General features: G+C 42.1%; 1 protein-coding gene across 1 annotated transcript in view; it reads right to left on the bottom strand.

Annotated features, from left to right (window-relative positions):
• The window catches only part of LOC139925669 (testis-expressed protein 2-like), a 39,308-nt gene that overhangs the window by 6,073 nt on the left and 11,556 nt on the right, over nucleotides 1-21,679 (bottom strand). The window contains exons 3-9 of the mRNA XM_078291829.1: nucleotides 12,302-13,883; nucleotides 9,928-10,128; nucleotides 9,175-9,520; nucleotides 8,687-8,922; nucleotides 7,833-7,991; nucleotides 6,722-6,821; nucleotides 8-134 (exon numbers count right to left, since the gene is read on the bottom strand). Of these exons, the coding sequence (XP_078147955.1) occupies nucleotides 8-134; nucleotides 6,722-6,821; nucleotides 7,833-7,991; nucleotides 8,687-8,922; nucleotides 9,175-9,520; nucleotides 9,928-10,128; nucleotides 12,302-13,858 (2,726 nt within the window). The 5' untranslated portion in view covers nucleotides 13,859-13,883. The remainder of the gene's footprint in view (nucleotides 1-7; nucleotides 135-6,721; nucleotides 6,822-7,832; nucleotides 7,992-8,686; nucleotides 8,923-9,174; nucleotides 9,521-9,927; nucleotides 10,129-12,301; nucleotides 13,884-21,679) is intronic.

The following is a 21,679-nucleotide window of genomic DNA, read 5'->3' as shown; positions in this document are numbered from 1 at the left end:
GTCTTACCCCTCTTTGCCGAGTTCTCCTACGCGGAGGCCCTCTCCCTCCTTGCCCAGGCGGATGAGGTTCATCTTAGTTTCCAGGGTCATCAGGAAGGAGCCACTGTAGGAAATCTCCAGGTCGAACCACAGACCTGATGGACACACAGGGAGAGGAAGCACAGGGGTTATTATGATGGGTATTTGAGACAGAATGAAAGATGATACTGCAGGGTGGAGGGGCTGGGGAAAGTAGCTGAATATGCAGCAAACCACTGTCAAGGTACTAAATTACACACACACGCACATCCACATGTACATGGGGGTGTTTAAGGTAAAACTGGTCTTTTATCTTGATGATCTGGAAATATTACTCTTTGTTGTCAACCAATAAAGCATAATGAATTGAACTTATTTGAACAGAACAGAAATAAAGAGAAACAGAAAAGGGACTGGGAACTACCTTAATGGATATATAGGGAGAGAGGGATCTCATTCATTTGCTTATATGTGTGTGAAATGGGAGGGGAGATGGGGAAACAGAGACAGTACGTTTGGGGAAAATAAATTGTGTGCATGTGTTCTATATGGTTTTCCAATCAATCTCTCTGTACGATCATTAAAAACGTAGCTGGCACACGTCTTCCAGTGAGTGAAACAAAGTTTAATAGTTCAGGATTGATACTTAAAGAGGTCAAAAGTTCATAGAAGATGCTATGGTTCAGGTTTTGAGGCCAATCTCCCAGACAGAGAGAGCACTTCAGGCCACAGCCCTCCGTCTTTCTGTCACTCGCTGGTTTCCAACCTCTCCACTTCTTGCCTCGCTCCGCTGCCCTTTCTGTGGCACCCTAGCTTCTCTCTCTCTTCCCCAAAGCATCTCAGATGCGGGGTCCCCAACAGATTTTTATTTTCTTGATCCCTCTGCTTATGAGAGAGAGACACAGCGAAAGACCCGGCGAAGGGAGGGGAGAGAAAGAGGGAGAGATCACAGGGCCCTTTGAACGGAGGAGAAACAGTTGGACAGCGTGCAATCCTCCCCCTAGCCCTCGTTTGATATCAGCAGGGGGGGACTGGCTGCATAAACAGGGTTCTCTCCCTCCCTCTATTCCTCTTACCCCTTCTCTAACAAACCTGCTGTAATCTGGATTATACAAACCCCACCAAAGCCTTCATCCAAAAGCCTGGGTTGCATGGGGCAAGCTATGTGTTGTCCGACAATGGGCTTCTCTTTCTTTTCCTTTCTCTTTCCAACACACGCGCACACACACATACACACATACACACGATCACACTCTCGCGTAAACAGAGTCAAGTGTAACCTCAAACTTGGGGGTGATTTTTCTTTAAACCACTGGAGGGCAGCGGAGGTCGACAGATGATGCAGGAATGAATGAAGTGAAGAGAGAGTAAGAAAGACGGGAAGAAGGAGCCAGTGAGAGATTCTCCACTAACACACCTTTCCCTTTGCAGCAATTATGGCACACATGCATGTACGCATTGCACATGTGTTGTGCCATGTGCACACACACACACACACACACACACACACACACACACACACACACACACACACACACACACACACACACCTACCCACTTCTTATACTTCTGTTTTAACAGTAGCACTCGTTCATTCATTATTCTATATAATGATGCTGGATGGCAAAGTGAAATTAACTACTACAACTACAGATGTACTGTGTGTCAATTAATATCATTGAAATCACATGTGGCCTGTGTGTCTGGAGACACTCTGTATGAAAGGATACAACTGCTGTATGTCTGTTGTCTTAATTATTGTATTAAAGCTCTCAGACCATGCAGATGTTGTACATAGACAATTACAGCATGCATGTATAGGACTGTTGCCAAAAAAAACCCAAACAGACCAAATAAGTCAAATTACAACTTTTTCAGGGTAATAAATTAGAAGACAGCAACTAAACAGATCAGCCATTTTTAGTAAATAACTCCAAATCAAGCAATGGATGTGACCTATACATTCAGTAACATAGGATACTCCTGACAGCAGCATACAGTGAGAGTGTGGGAAGAGGGGTCTATGTGTGTACTCCAGACAGAGGAAGGGTGGGACACTGAGACCGGAAGGCCTGGACACCAGCTACGTGCTAAGTGATCAGCTGTGCTAAGTGAAATGATAATGGAAGAGTGACAGGGAGACAGGGAGAGTGAGAACAAGTCAGAGAGACAGAGAGATAGCATCCCGATGAATGATGGATAATAGAAAGCAGAAAAAGAAGGTGGAGCAAAAGAAAGAACAGAAGGTTACAAAGTTAGTAAAGGTTTGGGGAAAGCCCTGTGGAGAAAATGGGCAGTTAGGCAGTCAGACCGACAGAGAGACTGAACATGCTGGATCTGCTGAGCCCAGTGGGCCTTCCTACACCCGCTGGCCCTGAGAGGCGTGGTGGATAATAAGGCTGTGTCTGGCTGGGCCGGGGTTTATGCGGGGCACCGAGCTCTGCTAGTATGGGGAGAGGAGAGAGGAGCCCCAGTGTAAGCTGCTGGATCAGGACAGTGCTTCCTTAATTGGGGTGAAGCTGCATGGTGAGGAGTCAGAGGAGGAGTGTGCATCATGCATACAGCAAAGAAAGCGCACTCACACATGCAGGGGGAGGTAGGGGAAGGTGAGGGCTTGTGTGCATCCACAAATGGACATTATATGGACATTATAGAAACTCATGAGCATGGCAGCAAGCACGAAACAGAACATATGCAAAAACAAACATGGACACAGATGCGAAAGCATGCGCACACAAGTATTTGTGGAGGCACGCACGCAGACACACAGCCAGAGAGGTTCATCGATCCGCGGCACTCAGCATGCTTGTTCCAGGAAGGAGCAGGGTGAGGCAGAAAACTTGAGATGCCTAGAGGATACAGCCTAGTATCTGAGACCAACACACTAACACCAGTGGAAGTTTCCAATGAAAAAACTAAACAGTAGAAGTATTCTGTTAATAACCACTTCAAGGTAGAAGACTATTGATCAAGGAAAGACACAATAGAATAATTTAAGTGGAATGAAACGGTCCAGGCTAAGGAGTACCAAAACCTGCTTACACAAGTAAAGCTAATCTTCTTCTATTACCTTAAGCTAAGTCAATAATACATATTTTGCTTGAGAGAGTATCAGCCCCTTTCCTGCTTACAGGGATCCCTATTGAGAAAAAGTTCAATGTGACTTCATTTCATTTCCAAGAAATATTTGTAAAAATGAGGCACTTTGCTTATTTGGTCAAAACTCCAGCAACACTTGTAGTATATAGAACAACTTTATTGTTAGACTAGACATACTTGCACTTTGCTTATTTGTCAGTGAGCGATCCGGATCAATTCACAGGCAATCTGTTACAAAACACTCAAAACATTTGGCAACAGATTGCGGTTTCTCAATGTGAGTGCAATTAACGCCGACAACTTATCAACAACAACAACAACAAAATGGTGGCCTGTGGAAACCTATTGTGTTTGGAGTGGCTATTGAGGTGTGTTTTGCCTGGAACTGTTCCAAGAGATGCTGTTCCCATCTCATCTGGAGGTGCAATCAGTTTCTACTCTCATTACAGGGTTATGGGAGAACTGGGGTGATAAAAACGAGACAGCCTCGATGACTCACAGGGAAGCATGGAGGAAGAGGTAGGGAGACTAGAGAGTGAGGAAGAGTGACACAAAGAGGAAGATGAAATGAAAGTGAATGCGAGGGGAAGAGAAAACTAGGAAGAGACTGGAGACTGTACATATGAAACAGAGAGAGATGAAGACAGAGAAATGTTATGTGAGAAGGCTGACAGAATGTAAGGGAGAATGAGAAATGTAAAGCAATGAGGCACACAGGGATGGAAAGCTCAACGCTGACGTGCTTCTGAATGATCATGGAAAAATTCCTCTCTAAAAATGACACACAAGGCTCCTTTTGATCAAAACTACAGCACAGTTATCTGAAAACTTCAGCGTCACTTGAGCCAACATAGTTGTGCAACAGCAGCAGCAAAGTCTGCGGTACCTCACAAAGCTAAGACCTCACATAGCTAAGCCTCAATTTATCCGATCCACAGATAACCTTAAGACCTGCTAAAGTGCTTAGGGCCTGACTGTATTGTACTGAGCCAAGAGTTCACTAACCAACCAAATTCCATTACACTAGAATAAAAAGGGTTTCACTTCTGAATTATGAAGTATTACTACATAGGGTTCATGTTGAAATATTGAGGAAGGCTTGTTTTGTTGGATATTACGATAGGAAATTATATGTGCACGCTTCTGTACGTCACATCATCAGCAGTAGCCTGATATAAGAAATTCTTAGATCTATACAACAGATTGCCTTACAAGTTGTGTATGTACAAGCGTGTGTTATGCTCTAGTGTGTTACACAGTGAACCTCATTTTGTCCATTCTTACTGAATACAATAGTGGTTGTTTGTTGTTTTTAGCTATGCTTTCACTACTGCCTGTTTATTGGGGAAGCAGCAGCATATGTTCCTGGCATTCCCATTATTATTAAAATTGAAGTTTGTGTAATTTTACTAGACATATTTCTACATATCCAATATTTTGGAGCTGATTAGTGACATTATGTGTGTCATGTGGTTGATGAGTCCATGAACGTCTTACCACAACTTCCTGTTTCAGCTCAGAATCAGTACAAGATGACATGTGACGCACACTGTCAGTATTGTTCTGGTTGGCGTTCTTAGCATTCATTAGCATTCACTGCTGTTCCTGCTGTTGTGTTACGTTGTTGTCAGCAATGGAATCTGTTGTTAGCATTGATAGCATTGTTAGCATTGCTAATGTCTCAGTCTGCACAGTCAATGGAGAGTTAAGGCTGCTAAAGCTAGAGCTGCTGTTCTCTGGTTAGAGTGCATGTCGGAGCCAGCCACACACAGCCTCAGTATTGCAATCTTATTAGTCACTGCAAGGAGACTAGAGAAAGAGCGGGAAGGGAGGCCAGTCATAAGACACATTCCCACTTCCGTTCAAGCTCAGAAACACATCGATGCATTGTGCATGTGTTTACTGTACACAATATTATGTATGGAGTGAATTGTGCAGTGGCCTTCATAGTATGGAACGAGTTAAAGAAAATTCAGAGAATGTAAATCTGCTTTGAAGCTTTATAAAGGATAATTGTGGTTATTTTGGGGCCTGGGTCTTATTTTCATAGTTTTTGCCATCATGATGATTGATTATGTTGAAAATGTCATCACTTACTTCCCTGTAGAGCGTTCATACTTCCAGATCGCCAGTAGCACTACTGTCTTGACACACTTACACAGGGCCAACGGGTAACATCCAACAGTTGAATCCAAAAAGCAATAATACTGATTATACTAATCAAAAACTGTTTGGGTAGGAGCGCTTCCTGGACTCAAAGTTAAGTTTGTTTGAGGTGCTCTTTGGATAGGGATACATGTAGACACAAAAATACAAAAAAACTCCAAGGCACTCTCTTTAAACCAATTAAAATGCCTTTATTATCATGGCATGGTCATATTAGATTTTAATAATACTAATAATACTGATTATACTGTTCAAGTTAATGTTAGCCACTCTCCTCTCTCTAGTGTGTGTGTGTGTGTGTATGTTTTAGTCACACTGAGACAGAAAGTGAGCGTCTAAATGTGTGCGTGACGCGTGCAACTGTACACCTGTAGTGCAAATGCATTTCTGAGACCCTCCAGGTGGCATATTGATTGATGTAACAACAACACACATGCACTTCCTCCGCGTGCACACATACACGTGCATACACACACACACACACACACACACACACACACACACACACACACAGTTCCTCTTGGTGAGAGCCGGGCACAGCTTGCTGCTGACAAATGTCAGGCTCTAAATGCTAGGCTGTCCGACCAGTGTGCCATGAGGTGATACATTTCAACAGCGGGGTTTTGTGTATGAAGTTGAATGACCGACAGCATCCAGAGAGCCAGTACCTTCAAACCTACCTTGCTCAGGCCAAGACCTATAAAATCTGACCAAAGCTCTTCAATTACTGTATGCCCAGAATTTAGACTTACAATGGAGACAGAGGTGTTAGACACATGTACAGTAGGTGTAATGTTGACGTAATGTTTTATACATGTAGCATTCAGGTAGTGTAGTGTTCCCATAGTGTTACAGTGTAAATGATGCCTGCGTCATACCTACACCACACTAGATATATTTTTTGTATATGTCCACACAACTTAGATAGTTATCTCTAGTGATGCACCAATGTATCTGTAAACAGTCAGATTTGGTCTTTGTAAAGCACAGTCGGAATCGGTTTGATTCTATTTTTACAGCCGATTGTTTGAACTGATTGTGTACAGGCGACCTGGAAGTGCCGCTTGTGTGTGTGCCTGTGTGTGTGTGCGTATGTGTGGAAGTTCTTGTTTTACTGAGCCTATTACTTCTAAGAGGGGGCGGTCTTTTATCTAGTCTAGCGGAGAGTGTGTTGAATTTGCACAAAAGCCTAGAAAATGTCTGCGGTGTGGGATTTGTACAAACTGTAATATAATTTAATGTGTGTGTGTGTGTGCATGTATGAGGGTGTGCAGTCAGTTCATTACCCGACGTGTGAAAATCTTTCTCTGCACTTCATCAAAAAGTAAGTGTGCATGTGTGTGTATATATTTGAAAGCATATATGATGTATGCATGTGCATGCCATGGAACCCAATGGGTGTGAATGTGTTCATGATCATAATTGCTTTGTCTCTTGCCTTGGTGGTCAATGGAAGGTTCGGAGGCCCCAAGGATTATGGGAGTGGCCACACCCATGTCCAGTTCTGTCAAGGTCAGCTCATTCATGAAGTAAGGCAACTGGAACAGAAAGACATGCATGCTGCTAAGTTGACAAACTACATATGAAGAGTTCATTTCCAGAATAAAATATAACCAATTTGAAAAACAAAAAGTTAAGTTAATAAATATATATCTTTTGAAGAGGATACAGAGGATCGAGTCTTATACGTTTCATCATTTTGCATAACAAAGGTTGCTCCTATTTTTTAAATAGCAGCATCATCTGTTCTAATTTTGTACTATCAAATATTATGTAAATAATAGGAATGACTTTTTCAAATTGTGGATTTCTCATTTTGGTTCAAAACTTATGAAAAATGACATGAAAATGGATAAATATGGCAACAAACATAAATACACACAGTGACACACACGGGCATGCATGACACACTCTGCCCTCAACCACACCTTATAATCAACTGTCCCTGCCTCTGAGCTCCTTAGGGATTCAACTGTGCTGAATGCTTTTCCACCATCGTGCTGAGACTACAATATTACCTGCAACCATCACCACAGGACACTGTGGACAGTCACAGTGACTGGACACTCAGACCAAAATACAAGATGAGACAAAGGAGACTGCCGAGGGGTAGGATCAGAAAGAAATGGCAGGATGAAGGGATAGAAGTGAGTGATGAGATGTTTCTCTCCCTCCTTCTGTCCCTGAGCCCAGTGTGGAGTCGCTGGGTCCTTTTATGGAGCTGCACAGTGCTAGAGGCTGACATTTAGAGAGCCTATCTGTGTGTGTGTGTGTGTTTGTGCATGCATGTGCTATTTCTGCAGGGCAGTAAGCATGACTCCCTTAATTTTGCTACTCTGTCTCACTACACCTCTTCTCTTTTCATCTTTCTCTCATTCTCTAACCCTTAACAGCTGCGTCTCTAAACCCACTAAGCTAGAGCTGTCTGAAACGCAACTGCCAACCACTTACGCAGCTGGGTGCCACAATTTCACATCGTCAAGCAGTTCCAACTTTAAACAGTTCTAAAGTGAAGGGTAAGAGGTCGCTAGGGGTCACAGTCCACTCACTCGGATCTTGCTGAGCTTCATCTGGATCTTCTTGGAGACCAGTTCAGCCCAGTATGGCTCTCCCAGGAAGTCCCAGAAGACCCGGCCCAAAGCTGCGTTCACCCAGGCAACAGGCTCCTCCTCCTCTGCCCTGGGCTGCACCACGGGGCTGCTGGGGAGCTGATGGACACAACAGGAGCCCAGGTCACATTAAAGACTGTGTAAACACTTCAGCCAGTCTCCGCCTGGTACACAATTTTGAAAGATGTAAGAAAGTGGGTTGGGGAGCAAGAGTGAACAGGGGGGTGTACGTGTGATAGGATCACTGGGAGGGGGGTAACAATTTTCTGATGGCAAAGCATTTGATGCTGCCAAAAGGTGAAATACCTGTTTTGATTACTGATTGAAGTGCGGCCAGAAGTGCAACACAGTCGAAAGTTTCAGCCCAAAGAGAAAGTAGCGCAACAACGACAGCTCAAAAACATGATTTAGTGCTGATTCACACATTAATACAAGGATGAAAGAATATGACTCTAATATCTACATGACTAACATCTAACCCTATAGCAGTGGTTCTCACCCTTTTTGGCTCATGACCCCTTAAAACAAAGCCATGCCTACTTGTGACCCCTTATCAAAGGCTGCATATGCAGAGTGGTGAGGAGTTCAACCAAAGAATTATTTTTCCTTTTTCAGGTTGTTTAATTTGATTATCAGATGAGGCCTAGAGGCTGAAAACTATTCAGTGTTTCACAAGAAAAAAGCAAAAATTAGTGAAAAATCAGAAAAAATAGACAATTGTGCATTGAAAAAATCTCATCGGAATTGGAGAGGAAGAGGAAGTAGTGTGAATTGAAGCTGTGAGTGTGCGTTACCTTCTTGTCGGCCCCGGGGCTGCTCTGTGGACTCTGGAGGGCGGGGCTGGCAGCAGTGGGGCTGGCCGCCTGTTTTGGCACCAGAGTGGCCATGTAGACACTGTAGTCCAACAGAGGCTTGGTTTTGGCACTGCCTGCTGCTGTTGAGGAGGCCGAGGAGTCCTTGGACCTGGGCTGAGCTGCCAGTGCCTCATCCAGACTGCCACGGCTGCTGCTGCGACTGTGGGAGCCCAGGGCTGTGGGGCGCAGGGCAAAGGTCAGAGAAGAAGAGTGAGGAATGAGATTCTGCATTCACAATTTATGTTACTGGCAAACCGCCAAGACTTGAGACAGTTGTTTAAGTACACTACAGTCACATTTCTATTAGGCTTGTAGAGAGTGTATAAACATATTCTCATTAAAAATAAATAATACAAACAATTTTAGCTCTGAATTATGAATTAACAAACACAGCATTCAAAGCACTGCTAGAGGTAGAGTTTGCTCACCGTTCTTACTCCCAGCAACACTGGTAGCCTTCTTCAAATCTGTCTTGGGCTTGGAGGCCAGTAGTATCCGCCGGAACCACTCCTCCTTCTCCCTCCCAGTCCTCCCAAACAGGTAGAGGGTCAGGTCTCTACTGGAGGAGGACGACCATCCTCGCTCCAGTGCTGCCCCTGCCCCCTCCCCTCGGTCCCCTGTGACTGAGGTAGAGGCTGTCCGGCCCTCGCTGGTCTCCAACCGGTCACCCTCGGCCTTGGACATGAAGTCATCCTGTTTGCCAAGTTCAATGCAGATGGGGTATTTTTTGTTCCATACACGCTTCCTGGCCAGGCTCTGAGGCACTAGATATACCTGGGGGAGAGAGGGAAGAGGGGAAGAGAGCTCTGAGCGTTATAAAACTGGGTTCCTGGGTGCCAAATATTAGGATACTCAAAGACATATAGGGCAATTTCCATGACTAATATTTGTCATTATATGTCTTAAAATGCTACATTTTTTGTTGAATAATATATTTTAATGTACTAGGTCTTATTTTGACTAGATACATGACTTTTGTAATCAGGAAATGTGTTATTTGTGTTATTATTCCTTCAAAGATAACTAGCTCAACTGGCAGTTATGGTCAACATTAAACACTCAACTGGTTGACAAAAAGATTATCAACACAATTTTGGAGAGGTGGAGAAGTTTTCCATGACCATAGGAAAACCTGATAATAGCCGAACAATAATATTTTGAATACACACAAATACACATACTTTGCTGTCGGTAAGGTCATAGATCTTCTGACTGATGTAGGTGACATCAGTTTTGGGTTCATTGTGTGTGGCACGGCGGGCGATGTTGCGGTTGGGTTTTGACAGACGAAGGATGGAGCCCTCCAGGCGGACATAGACGGAGTGTGTCAGTGTGGCATGGTACGTCTCTGGGTCATAGTTCACTATCTCATTCATCCAGCCCTGGAAGGAAGACATGTCCACTTCAATTTACATGACATTTGAAGGGCTTCATTCCAAAACACTCATTTTGGAAAATGGTTGCTATCTGAAATTCAAGTAAGTCAGTATTCCCAAAACAGACAAGTCTATCCTTAAAAACTTTTTGTACGCTAAGGTCTTAAGATGACTCTAAATAACAGAAATCCATAATGAGCTTTAGTTTCAGACATTTTGTAAGAGTAGGTGTCAATATATTCAAATGGAGGATGTTTCAATTTGGAATTAAATTCTTCATTTTACAATAGAATGCTGCAGAAGACAACTGTAGCATATAGTTTTTGGAAATCACAGTTGGGGAGACAAAGGCTTTTCGAGAGCTAGAAAGTATAGTAGGGAAGACAGCAATCCTGCATTGTGCATGGTGCCAATTTTAAGAAAGATACCAAAACAATTGGACAATAGTGATTCAGTGTAAAACCAGCTTGTGTTGTTTGTCATCAACCAAGCAAGATGCTTCTACAGTGATAGGAAAGGTTATCTGTCTCTTTTTAGGAATGTCACTCTGATAAGAGACAGTGACTTGTAAGCATTGTCTTTTCAAGTGAAGTCATAAACAGTTTGTTGTCATTTGTTTTCCATGTTAGACTTTGAAGTTACTCTGGCTATATTAAGCCTAAGGCTCCACATACAGCCTGTTTGCTACTTTGTCATTTCAATGTACAAACTGTCAAAAATATGCATCTGAAACTGCTTGTTTGCTTTCAAAAACAGGATACTCACACCTTTATGCCAATATGAAGAAATAAAATATAACAACCATTCATTGTTTCTTGCCCACTGACGATTTAATGTCAAACTCAAGCAGCAGTGGATTCTGTGAACTGGGCCAGCATTTCAACCCTCAGTTTATAACCTATCTCAGGGCCCTATGAAATTCATTTTTATGTTTCTTTATTTTTTGGCATTATTTTTCCCAGATATCGGATTTTATAGATTTTTACATACAATGTCCCACAGATGCAGCTGTACACATTGCCATGGTATTCTTCATTAATGTCTCAATTGCATTTTTAAACCCTGTTTCTGTGATTCTGTTAGCCACTCCATAAAACAGAAAAAATACGGCCCTGCAGTCTGTGGTGGACATAAACTGGTTTCCATGAAACACTGCACCCCTGACGCAGCCTTAGCACACAGGTCACCAATAAACTCCTGAAGGGAAAGTAGGCCGAGCCTGCAAAAGGAGTTTGTCTGACACACTCGTTAAGATGCTTGTATATTGTTAAAGACAATTCAGACAGCAGTAAAAAAAAAATAAAAAAAATAAAAAAAAACCTCTCCGCTACCATCTTATCATCTTTCTCCAAACCGTCTTATCATCTTTCTCTTAACCAGGACAGCCCTAGAAGGCTTTTGTCCTCACAGATTTCAGCATCAGAGAAACTGAAATGTTATTTGTGGCCTAGATCAGCTCCAGGTCTTTGTGTCCATGAAGTGTCTATATATTCAGCCAGCAATGTTATCAGTTTTAGTGGAGGGGGGTAAACTAGACATCTGACCTATTCCATTATGCTTGCTGGCCTTTGCCATCAATACAAAGGTGACATCATTTGGAAGGCGGCCATGGACTGTGGGATGACCAGACTACATAGCTCACTGCTAGCCTTTGGGGGTCAGGCTGCCAGGCTAATCCTTGGGATGAGCATTAGCAACAGACAAAAGTAGGCTAACAGGCTTTGCCCCTAAAATACAACCCACAGGGGCTAGAACCCATTTGAGCTCTAATGCAGCAAAATGAGCTCACTGGCTGGTTTCTGGTTTCCTCAGGTAATTTATTGGCCATTTGTACAGACAGAAGCACAGCACCTCAGGAGACTCACAGCTTTTTTCCAAAAGCAGAGATCAAAGTAGGGACAAATGTGAGGCAGGGATCACCTCATTTCATGCCCTTAAAAAATGATTCTTCATTGAATTGTGTTTCTTTATCAGTGTCAACATGAATCAGTTAGGAGGATGAGCTGAGATTGTAAGACAGTCACTAATGGTGATGGACACTTCAATCAGTTTTCATAAAATGGGTTTAATCTATTATGCAGTGCTCTTGAAAACATTAAACATGTTCTCTTACACCACTGAATTAACATGTCAACACACAAACTTTAAAAGTCTGAAGTCAAGAAAAAGATTCACTAACCTTAAAGATTTCTGGTTCCTTAATGTCCAACTGGGCCAAGTTCCACAGCTTCCCATGGTGTCTGGAATGTCTCAAACCATGGCCAGAAGGTTTTGGTCCTGCCAACCACACCACACCGATGGCTAAAAGGAATCCCAGCCCAATCCCAAGCAGCATTCCTCCAATGTAAGTGGGAAAGGGTAGTACAAAGCACCCATAGACCAGCGCAGTTAGGATGATGAGAGTATAGTGCGGAACACTGGGTGCCAGCTCAATACTTTCAGATTCATCTTCACTGCATGGCTCAGTACTACCACTCAGTGGCACTTTAGTTCGACTACCAGTTCCAGTATCGTCAGTTATATCGGCACCGTCACGTTCTGTGTCAGTACAAGTCTCAAAGTCCTCACTGTACAGGACGCAAAAGTCCTCATCGTCCTGTTTGGCCAGAGCAGACATGGAACACTTGTCCAGTGACATGGAACCTAAAGATGATTTGTTGGGGCTCTTAATGTCAGCAGAGGGGGGGCAAGGCGATTCAGCCCGAGCAGAGGCTCCGCTGCTGGGGCTCTCAGCATCCCAGTCACCTCCTTCCTCCTCCTTGATGCAGTAGCTGTTGTTGTTGCTCTCCAGGTGACCATTGACGGAAGTCATGCTAGAGAGTTCTGTGGCACTGGCGGAGAGGGCCTTAGGCCGGTAGATGCTGCTGCTGCCAACTACGCTGACACTCTTTTCATCCATGATTTTACTCAGCAGCTGGAGCGGTTCGTAGATAGCCTCAGAGAGACGTCGCTTAGTGTCTTCAATGCGTGCCTCAACTTCTGAAACCTTGAAGAAGCTGCGGCTATCTGGGGACATTAGCGGAGAGGAAGGGGCAGTTTTAGAATCACCAGCAGATGACACGGTAGCAGTAGGCATCCGAGATTGCGTAAATTGCTTGAAGAGTTGCAGGTTGAGGCGGGATTCTGGAAGACGGTAGGGCGAGGAGGAAGAGGATGAGTCCTGGGAGGTATCTGAAGACAAGGACTTGACCAGGGTCTTCATCAGATGCCTATGCCTTACTGAAGAAGGGGCGGCAGGAGAGACCCCATCACGAGGCTCGATGTCAGAAGAGAGAGACTTCACCAAGCTGAGGAAGGGTTTGTCACTGGAGGGAAAGCTCAAAGATTTAGTAGGAGAGGAGTTGGAAATTGAGCCTTTCTGCTCAGCAGGGAGCAATGACGGATTATGTGTGGGAGAACTGTTATTTTGATGTTCAGGAACTGGAGAAAGTCTGGATGATTCAGGAATGACGGCGACATCAGCTGCCGAGTCCAACGGAACCCCTTCAAACATTTCCTCACTTGCCTCTAAGGCTGTCACAACATTGGAGTCGTCCTGAGCAGCAGAGGTTGAGGAGACAGTTGTCCCATAGAGCTCTTCTTCCTCCTCCTCTTCCTCCTTCCCAAGAGCTGAGAAGTGGATAGTGATGGTGTCCTTGGACAGCGAGCGCTGGACTTGGAGCTTGGGGGCCACGGCAGGTGGCCGTGGGGCTGTGGAGTGAGCTCTCTCTGCATGGCTAGAATGCCGGCTGTTCATCGCAGTGCTCCCACTGAGTCACAGTCTGTGGAGAAAACAGGAAATGTATGGAAGTTTTACACTGATCTCAATATGATTGATTTGGAAGAAACATTCACAGTAATCTCCTATAACCATAATAACCTTTATGATCTATCACATGGTGTGAAAACATGATTAGTTGAAAATAATTAAAATGCTCTCAGCTTTCATAATGAAATGAAATGGAAAGTTCTTTATCCAACTCCCCATTTTCACATGAGGTATAATAGAAGGCCAATGAATTTAGGAGTGAATGATAAATCAGATGGTAGATCTTTTGTTTCGAGGTGGTGTAAATTTCATAGAGGATACCAGCTACATTAAATATTTACTACTACTTAGCCGCTAACTGAATCAAGGCCCTGCAGAGTGTCCCTAGGCTCTACAAATATCCAATATTCTAAAAGCAGGACCCAATCTAGTTTAAGGTCACTGATTTTTCCCCCTAAAAAGTCCTTGCCTGTTACTAAATTGCAGGGTAGGAAATTAACACCACCCAATCAGCCAAATGCTGGGAAATTTTGGCTGTAAGATGGTCAATTCTACAAGTCAATTTGGCAGGTCAATTTTGCAGCCATCATTTGGATGTCCTATTCTATTCTAAAAATCTAGTTGGCTGGTAAATTAGTGAAAGCAGTTGCTTAATTTGTGATTCACTGTGAATTCTATGAATTTTCTGTGAGGTTATTTAGCTGACAAGGTGAGAAATTGCTCAGCAAAACAAAAAAATACCCTCAGTTGTTATACTGAACAACTGCTCATCATAATAATTGCTTAGCTGCTATTGAGTAACAATGGCCTGTGCTGCAGACAAATGCAGAATCAACCATGGAAAGCAAGACAAATTCAAAATAGTAGGGCATACATGAAATTCCCAAAAGACAGCTTTTGCCCTCCAAGAGGATACTGAGTCACTAAGCTGCCATGAAAGTACGGAATATGATCCAAAAGTTATGCCTCCTATTCCCAGAAAAAAGTGTGTTTGCATGTGTGACTGTGTGTGGGTGCTGACAAAATGCCATTCTGTATCTCTCTACCAACTTATTCTGCATCAGCCTTCAGATCTGCAGATCTGTAGCAATCAGGCATCTTAAATCACCACACACACCTAGTGATTACAACCACCCAGTCCCACTCACCACCTGCTGACACACTCACAAACACCTACCACAAACCATGCTCAAAGATTCAGAAAAAACAAACGGCACAAATCCTACTTATTTTCTGATTATTATTTCCCTTTAACACCACATTTTTTCTAACCCTCTTTTTTCTCTCTTTTCTTTTTAAAGACAACCCCTCCATCTCCAATAACTGGTCCTCTGACTTCCCCTCATTAGTAGCTTCCTATTCCATTGATCTGAAGAGTAAATAGAAACAAATAAAGCACGGGGCAAATAGGCAAAAATAATACAAAAATCGAGACCTAGGCATAAATCCTAATCCTCCTGAAAATTTATTGATTAGTCGATCAACAGAAAATTTATTGATTATAATTTTGAGTAATCGGTTCAGTTATTTATCAAGTAAAATTACCAAACACTTGCTGGTTCCAGCTTCATAAATGCTATGATTTGCTTGCTTTTCTCTGTTTCAAATGAATATTTGGGGGTTTTTTTGGCTGCTGGTCAGACCAAGTAAGAACTTTTAAGACATTACTTTGGGCTCTGGTACCTTATGATGTGCATTTGTCATTTTTAAATTTTTTTTAGACTAAATGATTAATCAAAAAATAATCAAAAGTACTATTCAATAATCAAAATAATCTTACAGCCATACAGGACACCATTTAGTTCATACTGGTACTGAGAACACCATCTTATTCTTACCACATAAAAACAGACTTGTCTTGTGACTATGACTCCTTCTCTTTCAAACCTTGGCCTACAAACAATTGCCCCAATTTCCCCCCAGCGTAAACAGGCTTTTATCACTTAATTACACTGTTTTGGCATACATTCAAAAGTGGATTACAACACAGGCTTTAGGGGCATCTGTCCAGAGGCTCCAGAAATCAGCCAAAGTCCAGATAATGAACTGAGGTTGGAATGATGTAACACTGCATAATGATGTAACGAGTGTGGGATGCCAGCAACAAGAGGCCTACAACAAAGTAGAGCTGGGTGATATACTGTCCATTTAAGGTATTTGGTATGGTCCACGACACGTAAATGATCAAATCTTAGAACTATAGATAACATAAATAAGATAGACAGACAGACAGACAGACAGACAGACAGACAGACAGACAGGTAGGCAGATAGACAGACACACAACAGATATATGATTATGATTTATATTAATTTGTAAAAACACAATTCCAAACAAAGGTATAAAGATTAGACAGTCTGAATGGGAAAGAAACCTATGTGAACTAATTGTTCATTAGTATTGGAAAAACTAAAACACCAAATAACATACTGTCAAAAATAAGGACAATATTGTGAAATGACATCTCAGCCATATCGCCCTGCTGTAGCAGTGTATCAACCAGTAACACAGTGTAACACATTCACAGAGCCAACATATAGCTTTAAGAGAGCTAGAAAGACAGCCAGCAAGGCTAATGTTCATCCAATTAATTAAGCAATTACACTTAGTCTACAAGCTTACGGCTGTGTCATGAGAGCCACAGCTCTATAGCTTTAAGCTGTTAAGCTAGTTGGTAACCAAACTATATGGAAGTATCCCATTATAGCTTCCCCTCATTAAAATAAAAAAATAAATCAACATTCAGTGGGAGATACAATATTACTTTCAAGATCCTTTGGTAAAGATCAGTTCAGAATAAATAAAGTAACTACTTTTACTTTTCTACTTTTGAGTTACTTATTTTTACTTTTGAGAATCAGGGTATGCCCAGCAACTCAAAAGAACAAACTGGTTGGATGGTTTACTTATGAAAACAGTGTGTGTGCCTACTACCTATTCAAACTCACACAATATTGAAACACTGCCTTTTTACAATATCATAGAAAAGCTATTACCACCTCTTTTTCAATGATTGTCCTCCATGATCATTTAGACAACATGAAAATCCCTCTGTGCTGGTTAGGCCTAAATTACGAGTCTAGCTGACTTCAAAGAGATTTTTACTTAAGGCTGCACATAATGATCTGCTGGTGTGTAACCCTTAATCAACATTTGAATTGCACAGGCGGCATGCACGGTTGACTGTTCAGAAGCTTACGATTATCTAGTAAAATGGAAAGAACTTCAAATTGAATACAACCAGTTTTCAAAAAAAAGCAAAGGGCTTAGAGTAGGTGAGAGGGTGGACGTACACGTACGCAAGAGAGGATTTGGGAATGCAAATTTGGATACACTGTCCCCCTACCAGTGTGAAACAGAACATTTGTATTTTTTAAATTGCATGTGTCACACCTATTCTATCAAGCTTATTCTTTCAGTGTTTCCTGTAGATTTTTTGTAGATTTCGTGGGATGGTGGCAATTTTGGTTCTGAGACCCAGGTTTGCTAGCAACCCAGACGAGTCTCACGAGTTGATCAACTTGTGAGCTTCGTCTGGCTTGTGAGGTTTACGTTTGCTACTGGGCCCATTCCAGGATCGGTTCTATAAGGGATTAGTTTAAGAAAAGAATGGATATCATGATACATGGACAATTGAAGGAATAAGACCAGGTCATGGATTTTCAAATGCATGCTTGTGATTAGTTAATTTTTAACACAATTACAGCCTCCAATTATAAGGGGTGTGCACACTTGCACAACCAAGGTGTTTGAGTTTTCTATTTCTATTACACTGTCAGACATGAGTAGCCTTTGTGTTGTCACCTTGATTTTCTGGTTACTCTTTCCAAATGAAAATTTTAAAAAGTCAGACTTGGAGGGTTTTTCAGGCCTCAAGGCAATATAAACTAGAAAATGTGAAAGGTTGTGTAAACTTTAGATATCCACTGTAGATGCAAAGACACACCCCTTGGGCTAAATACACAAGGTAATAGGTGCACCACCTCTCTCAAAAAGAAATATCCATCTGTATTCTGTTACTGCCAGTCTAAGCACAAGTAAGAATTTGCCTGATCATGGATCAGCCTCCACACCCTCATAGATTTCCCCATTTATAATGCATGATATCTTGAAGACAGACAGATAGCTATGGATTTGGTCTGCTAGTAAGCTGCTCAGTGTACTACATAACAATGCTCTTATGATGGAAAGGAATTAATTTCTAAGCTCTACTTTTCCTTGGCTACATACTAGCCCCTAGTCATTCACTGACAAAATGCTAGCTTGTTTCTACCCTTGGTGTTTGACATTTTAAAAGACCACCCTTCATGAAAAGAAATCTTTGTAGAATACAAACTGAAAGTCTTGTTTCTTGTTTGTATCTAATGATCAAATTTCATGGCTGTATCCTGGTTCAAAAGAAGACAAGTCGTTTTTTTCACACTAATGGAAAATATATCATTTGTGATGGAAGGACATACAGTATATCTGGCAGCACAATATAATCAAACTCTTGCCTCTTTTTGTCTGTGTGAGAGATCAACTTGGAATTGCAATAGAATTATGATAATAGCTTGTTGATGGACATTTGGCAATGGTAGCTTTGTGCCTTGCCTTGTCTTGACAACAGAGGTGGCATGAGGTCATGGCTGGCTTGCCCAGATACAGGCCCAACTTGACCAGTCATTGTCACATGGGTCATGAGTGAGCTAGTTACCCAGCCAGGCAGTCTGCCAGCCACCTCCGTCCCTAGCTAGCTGGCTCTTGGGGTCAGCAGCAGCACAATGAGACTATTGTAGTGGATCGCAAGCTGGACTGATAGACTTCATTTTAACATACAACACTCATAACAGACCTAGCAGCATTTGCTAGCAGCAGATCTATCACGTTAAGAATAGAGTGTTGAAAGTGCGTGTGTGTGTGGGCACGCGTGCACACTTTTTCTATCCCCCACTTCAAAACTATGGAAATGGAACAAGCACAGTGTGAGCGAAAGACTGTGTGTATATCTGCGTGCTCATGGATGTGCCTGCATGTGTCCATCTAAGTGTGTGTATGTACACATTCACACTTGAGTCCCGAAGGGCCTTTCTCTGAGCCAACGGACAGACTGAGGGAAGGACAGTGTGGAATGAAGTCATGCCGTTGATGCTGATGATGCTAATTACAGAAGCAACCCAGCCTCATTAGCCCCCCTGTTATGCGCTCATTAGGGACATGTTCACAGTTCACTCCCTCTGTATCAAACACTCTATGGTAATGAGAAGAGACTCACAGGGCTATTACACACTCTGCTGACATCCGTGGGCATGAATGGAATAGTTAGATAGTAAAAATGTAAATTGACATGTGATTGACAGAACTGTGGAAGTTAAAGTAACAGTGACATTTTGGGTTTTGAGTCATCAGAGAGAGACTGATTAACAAAACCACAATGGCTAGACACTGGCATAAAAAAATGCATGATCAAGGACAGAACCCATTGTGTTGCGGGCTGTCCAAACATTACAGGTGCCATCAGCTGGTATGGCATGAAAACATGGCTATAATAAGTGTTTGAGCAAAGTTTCAATGCACTGAAAAACAGAATTGGAGAATGGTTTGTCGGTGAGGTGAGTACAAAGTGTTTGTCATTAAAAAGCTCATAATTTGATATTAAACTTTGTTTGGACACAAAAAATCTTTCAGTGATGTCTTATGAGCAAAAATCCAGAACAGCCTAAATCATTTTAGATTTTGTTAAAATTTATTTTATTATGTTTTCAGCCAATATCCCATGGGCAAGTTTACAATTCAGTCTTTGCATGCAGTCATCCTAAACAAAACTGAATCAAAGGCGCATGGTATTTCAAAGGAATGCCTCAGCAGAAAGAAACAAAAGGCGTAAAGTCCAAGCGATTTTCCAACATATCGATAGAAAGGACAAAGAAGCCAATAAACCTGTGTGCAAGCAAAGACACTCCCAATATCCTCTGTGCGCACATTGAATAGGCCAAGTCTGAATAGGAACCGCTCAAATGTGTGTAGGGCCTGCATAACTTTACAGTCTGTATTAAGGCCAAAGTATTTCAGGGCTTTAATTGTCAACCCAGATATCAAATATCTTAGCCAAACAGCCAAATTTTCTCCAGCTTGTAACTCTGTCTGGTATTATATGAGGTAAATCTCATTACTGCTACAGGAATATGAGCAAGCACAAACCAACAAATCAAGCTAACAAATGTGAAACAATACACTGAGCAACTGAGCTAAAAATCACATTAGAAACCAGAGGAGAGAATGCAGAAAGCTGAAAACCGTATTTAATCAGAAATATATCCGTGAAAGCTTCCCACACAAAAAATATCCGTAAAAAGGGCCAAACTAGATTGTCTACTAGATTGTAGAGTGTAGACTATAGATAGTTAGTTGTGAAAGCTACAGTAGGAGAACCTTTGTTATGAAGGCCAGGACCTGAACCAGTAATCCCACTTGGCTTCCCAACTGTGATGCTGCAGCTAATGAGAGGCTTGGAGAGCACACTGACCTAATCTGCTGACCCAAAGTTCTCTCAATATGGCTTTCCAAGAGCTGGACCACTGACCTCCGTTGTCCGGTCAACAAAACACATCTCAAAATGTAAACAGAAGCTCATTACTTATCATCACAGACCTTCTGCAGGTTCAACTGTCAAACTCCCGTCTAGTTTTTTACAACGACCAGAGGAGTTGTCAAACTTAGGCAGAAAAGAAAGCTGCACTCCAAATTATAACACCATGATTAGACAAGTACCAAGCATAGTCTTAAGAAAACGAGATAGTTGGTAGCCAATAATCTGTGGATCCTTACAGGATAATTCCACCTGAAAACACTTTGGCACTGTTAAACAACATCATGTCATGTCAAGATATTTCCAGTGCAGCTACAATGGAATTTGATAGCAAGATAGCAAATTTCAACGAATTAAAAAGTCAGTGGTAAACATCAGGGTTTGATGTCAGTCCCACAGAATAAAAGAGCAACACTGTTGTTCTAGACCAACCATTTTGCACCGACATTCAACATTCATACAGGGAGAAATCCATTGTAGAAGAGGCAGCTACCGACTTCTCCACCGACAGTAACCTAAATAGACCAAAATGTAACGCAGCCACAATCCAAAACATATTGTGTTTTGATTAAGGGGCGCAATTATCACTTTTCCTCCAACGGAAAACCTCTCGCTCCACGATCACTCTCTCCACCTACACGTATAACCAGCTGGATGTTGTCGAAAGCCTTTCTGGGAAATGTAGGAAATCACTAACTGAAGTCGAAGTAGATGAGGCAAGTTGAGAGAAAGTGGGTACACCAAAAAACAGAAAAAGTAGGCTACATCACACCGAGGCTACATCACCGACATAGACGGTGGAGCTGTCACATTCGCCAGAAAGCTAATCTAATTAAAGTCTTGGCTTGGCTTTCACTTCAATTTATTCAGATTCAGGCAATGATTCTTCTTGTAACAAGATGAACCGATTTGGCTGAGTATCACTCATTTTAGCTGGTCATATTAGCTTAAGGGTAAAAACAGAGATCAACTGGTGAATTTTCTTTTTTCCTTGAAACTGAGAATTACTTGAGATGCAGCTGGCTTTAATATAAAAATAATAATGATAATAAAACATTGATAGAGTGTGCTAAAATCTGATGAAATTCACTTTGGGAAATGTTTTCCACTTTCACTTGTTTGGCTCCTAACCACGAGACACTGCCTTGGACCAGTAAGAAAACAAATATCAGTCAACAGCTCTTTTCACAGCTCACTTGGGAATGAGTCTGAATCATAATAAACAGAACTGTTGTGGAAAA

Source organism: Centroberyx gerrardi, chromosome 3 (genome assembly GCF_048128805.1).
Source record: "Centroberyx gerrardi isolate f3 chromosome 3, fCenGer3.hap1.cur.20231027, whole genome shotgun sequence".
Lineage (NCBI taxonomy): Eukaryota > Metazoa > Chordata > Actinopteri > Beryciformes > Berycidae > Centroberyx > Centroberyx gerrardi.
This window is presented reverse-complemented; position numbering and strand designations above follow the sequence as displayed.